The sequence below is a fragment of the Emys orbicularis genome, chromosome 1, assembly GCF_028017835.1.
Source record: "Emys orbicularis isolate rEmyOrb1 chromosome 1, rEmyOrb1.hap1, whole genome shotgun sequence".
Taxonomy (NCBI): Eukaryota; Metazoa; Chordata; order Testudines; family Emydidae; genus Emys; species Emys orbicularis.
Window position 1 is genome coordinate 310963196 of NC_088683.1, and position 5002 is coordinate 310968197.

Consider the following 5002-nt stretch of genomic DNA (forward strand, 5'->3'; position numbering starts at 1 on the left):
AAAAGAAAGAACGAAAAACTCTACCTTAAAAGCCATGGTTCAGTTCGGTTTTTAAAGCACAACTGCCCAGGTCTGACTAGTACTTTTCCTCTTAAGCCTAGGCGGGGCGCTGATTCCTGACTCGACGGAGCTCTTTAAAGCAAAAACTGCTGGCGACAGGTGCACGCTTGGGGCTGTCCTGGCTTTCGCTGTCAGTGAAAAATGGGCTTCCGATGTGCTGGGGCCAGTCATTAGATTAGACTTTGAAAAACGTCTGCTCTGAAGCAGGAGCCATATAAGCTCCGCGGGGAGCGGAGGGGACAGTGGCGCCGAGTTCAGCCCGACCCACGCCTCGGAGCGGCGGCAGCTGCTAGCTCTGCCCCCGGCCGCAGAAGAACAGTCCGAGCGGAGACTCCTGCTGCCCCTGCCTCGCCGGAGCGGGGCCCAGCCCTGGCAGCGGGGCGCTCGCTGCCCACCATGGGCTGCGGCCAGGGCGCTTCTCTCCCAGCTCCTCCGGGCAGCGCCCCCGAGCCCCAGCCCCGGGCTTAGCCGCAGCGGCCGGCGCCATGGGGGGCGGCTGCGAGAACAGCAGCGCGCTGAGGGTGGCGGGCGAGGCGTGGGCGGGGTCCCCGTGCGACGAGCGCCTCTGCAGCTCCCTGCCGCTGCCCGCGCTCATCCCGGTCACCGCCGTGTGCCTCGGCCTCTTCGTGGTGGGGGTGGCGGGGAACGTGCTGACCGTGCTGATCCTGCGGCGCTGCCGGGAGCTGAAGACCACCACTAACCTGTACCTGGGCAGCATGGCCGTGTCCGACCTGCTCATCCTGCTGGGGCTGCCCTTCGACCTCTACCGCCTCTGGCGCTCCCGGCCCTGGATCTTCGGCCAGCTGCTCTGCCGCCTCTCCTACTACCTGAGCGAGGCCTGCACCTACTGCACCATCCTGCACATCACGGCGCTCACCGTGGAGCGCTACCTGGCCATCTGCTTCCCGCTCAAGGCCAAGGTGGTGATCACCAAGCGCCGGGTCAAAGCGGTGATCGGGGCCCTGTGGGCCTTTGCCCTGCTCTCGGCCGGGCCCTTCTTCTTCCTGGTGGGCGTGGAGCAGCGGGACAACCAGACCGACTTCAGCCGCGAGTGCCGGCTCACGCCACTGGCCACCGAGTCCGGCCTGCTGGGCATCATGTTGTGGGTCACCACCAGCTACTTCATCCTGCCCGTCCTCTGCCTCAACGTGCTCTACGGCCTCATCGGCAGGGCGCTGTGGAGGAGCAAGGTCCGGCCCCAGGGCCCCAACGCAGCCCTCAGGGAAAAGGGGCATAGACAGACCATCAGGATCCTGGGTGAGTTCCAGGGAATCGGCCCCTTCCCTCACTCCATCCCCAGGTACCGCCCAGCTCCCCCTAGGCTGGGCTCGATCAGCCGTGTACAGACCAAGGCAACCTGGCACCCTCCCCACAGCCCACCTCTGCAGGGTGGCTCCAGGGTGAACTGCAGAGTGAAAAGGACTGAGAACCTCATAGGGCACAATTCGGCCAATGTCTGCACCCCACCGATTTCAGCAGGGATGTGTCTGAGAGCAGGGACATCAGAGGTGGAAAAATCCCTTAGGTTAAACTGCTCGGTAGGGCCTGGTGACCTCTGACCTCAGCAAGCCACCACTGGTCCCTATAGATGTAGTCGGCCAATGTCTAGCAGTAGGTGAGGTTCATGCTCTCTCCAAAGCTTTGTCCAGTTTAAAATTACTCTAATAATGAGGCTTCTGCCTCTTCCCTGGGGAGATTTTTTCCCTTGCCTAATAGGTTTCCCTGTTAGCAGATTTTTCTGGTGTACTTGCTAAATCTTGCTTTCATACATTTGCGTGCACCATAAACGTCAGCACTGCTTTGGAGGGGCCACCCCCCAAATGCACTTGGTTATAATATTTAATTTTAAATAATATTTGGGATATCTACTACCTAAAATACTTCCTAACAGCTAACTAACTTCACTAACTTTATCTATGTAGCACCACTGAAATTCAGCCATTTCAGAGGTGGATAACCAGGCTGGCAGCAAAGGAATGGAGAATGTGGGGTCAGGTGCATGTTTATGAAAAGGGCTAACAAATCATGATGGGCCCATGCAGCAAAGAAGACTTGTGATGAAACCCTGGCTCCATTGAAGTCAATGGTGATACTCCCATTGACTTCAATGGTACTGATTTTCATTCCTTAACTTCTAAGGCTTCAACTAACACACCGATTTTGTATCAGACAGCTACAGGAGAAATACAGAGGGCTGAACGGACCCTGCCGGTATTTGAACATGTGGCTCCCAGCTGTCTATGTATTTAGAAAATATTGATTAGACCACAAAGCCATGCTTGCAGGAATGCATAACATTTATTTGCAAGCAGAGGAGATACTAAAATACTCTGTGATAACTGTGATATAAGTGCTTAGAGAAAAATGTATACAATAGATTTTAGACTTTGCCCTTTTTAAATTGATTTCTCATTAACAAAATCTTGTTAAACAATTCAGTTATTTACATGCATTGACACAGTTAGTTTTAGGTTCTTAACAGTTATAGAGTTGAATTAACATTGCCAGTGTTAATTTTTGTAATATATTGGCTAATTTTAAAAGATTCCAGTTGTTGATTGAGCATCATTTATACATTATGGGCCAATGTTTTTCAGAAGGTTTTTCTGCCTCTGTTGCCATATGTAAAGCTCTTTTAACAAGAGAGAAACTGACTACATACAGAGCGTGTCAGTTGCACAAAGCAAAGAAACTAAAACCACTAGAGAAAAATACGTGTTTGCGAACTTTTTTCAGGTGTAGTAAACTTAGATATTTCTTTTAACTAGAGTAGGACCAAGTTTTCTGACAGAAATGTGAATTTCAAGTTGATAGTGTCTTTTGACATATGGGTCAAACTGATCCTTGGTTATTCCTTTGAAACTAGTGGAATTATGCAAGGGATGAATTTGGACCATTAAACTTTTTCTATAATTGACTGGCCATATATTGTTATCTTTTGAAAAGTCACAAGTAATACAAAGGAATTGTATGTGTTTCCTGAACTTGTAAATAGAAATAATTAAAAATAATGCACACGGTAGATTACAGTAAGAGCCCAGTAGAGAGAACACATTAACTATGCAGTGTGTTAGAACAGGCATAACAGTACCGCCCTTTTCAACATATCTATGTTAAAGAATAAATTGATGACAAGAATAGATTTGCTGTGCACTTTTACAAAAACACTCCTCATTCTGGTTTTCCTCTTAGTTTTCATACTATATAAATGAAGTTGAAAATGTTACATAAATTCATTTTTATTGTGTTTGCTATTACAGGGAAGATACAATAGTTTACAATTTCATATTCACCAAAGTATGTACTTTTCCCTGTGTTTAAATAATCTCTAGGAATTTTGCTGGAGAGATTCCCAATTACCTTATTTTGTTCTGAAAAGTAGTTAATGGATGTGATGCTGTTCCCACTTTCTTACACCAATATAACTTCATTACTTCACTGGTGTTTCTCCTGATCTACACTAGTGTAAGAAGAAGAAGTAATGAGAGCAGAATCAGACTTATAATATATTATATGTTTTGGTACCTAGACATTCAGAATGTTAGTGGTTTAATGAGTCTGAATCCTGACCCTTAACTATTTTGTGTGTGTTGTTTTGTCTTACAGCTGTGGTGGTTCTGGCGTTTATAATTTGCTGGTTGCCATTCCATGTGGGCAGGATCATATTTATAAACACTCAGGATACCAGCATGATGCTTTTCTCCCAGTACTTTAATATATTTGCTTTGCAGCTTTTCTATCTGAGCGCATCCATCAACCCAATCCTCTACAACCTCATTTCAAAGAAATACAGGGCAGCTGTCTACAAACTCCTGCTCCCACGCAAATCTGGAGAAAGGGCTTTCAGTGCTACCCGAGATACTGGTGGCTACACTGAGACCAGCACTAGCATAAAAAAAGAGTACATAACCCCCTTCTGAGACTGCTTCACGGATGGACTTCTAGAGAGATAATCTATAAAGGAAGGGCAGTTAATTCTAGCAGTATAGTCATAAAAGACTAGATTTTTGTTTTGCTATTTGTGGAGTTTTATAATTCTTTGTATTTTTTCTTAATACTTGTATTGTTCTGTTAATAGAGAAAATGAATAGGCAACTTAGAACATTGAGACTGGCATAGAACTAGTGAAAGGCAACAAAATAGCAAAGGGCAAGGTGACGTCAATTACCTAGAAACACCATTGTTAACTTATTACATGTCAATCAGTAAAAATTGCTATGTAAAAGTGTGTGAGAGACAGTGCCAAATATTGAGGTTGTTCTGTTTGGGTTTGATAGTCAAGGAACCTCCAAGAGCGCCTTTGCCCTTTTGAAATTGATTTCTCATTAACAAGATCTTACAAACTATAAGAATCATAGAATCATAGAATATCAGGGTTGGAAGGGACCTCAGGAGGTCATCTAGTCCAACCCCCTGCTCAAAGAAGGACCAATTCCCAACTAAATCATCCCAGCCAGGGCTTTGTCAAGCCTGACCTTAAAAACCTCTAAGGAAGGAGATTCCACCACCTCCCTAGGTAACCCATTCCAGTGCTTCACCACCCTCCTAGTGAAAAAGTTTTTCCTAATATCCAACCTAAACCTCCCCCACTGCAACTTGAGACCATTGCTCCTTGTTCTGTCATCTGGTACCATTGAGAACAGTCTAGATCCATCCTCTTTGGAACCCCCTTTCAGGTAGTTGAAAGCAGCTATCAAATCCCCCCTCATTCTTCTCTTCTGCAGACTAAACAATCCCAGTTCCCTCAGCCTCTCCTCATAAGTCATGCTCCAGCCCCCTAAACATTTTTGTTGCCCTCCACTGGACTCTTTCCAATTTTTCCACATCCCTCTTGTAGTGTGGGGCCCAAAACTGGACACAGTACTCCAGATGAGGCCTCACCAATGTCGATTAGAGGGGAATGATCACGTCCCTCGATCTGCTGGCAATGCCCCTACTTATA

The 5002-nt window shown here is 46.8% G+C and overlaps 1 protein-coding gene across 1 annotated transcript; it reads left to right on the plus strand.

The window, feature by feature from the left end:
• The first annotated feature begins 545 nt into the window (after positions 1-545).
• On the plus strand, positions 546-3980 carry MLNR (motilin receptor). The gene is made up of 2 exons (XM_065423391.1): positions 546-1317; positions 3667-3980. Exons 1-2 carry the CDS (start codon positions 546-548, stop codon positions 3978-3980), a joined length of 1086 nt encoding a protein of 361 aa, XP_065279463.1.
• The last annotated feature ends 1022 nt before the right edge of the window (positions 3981-5002 follow it).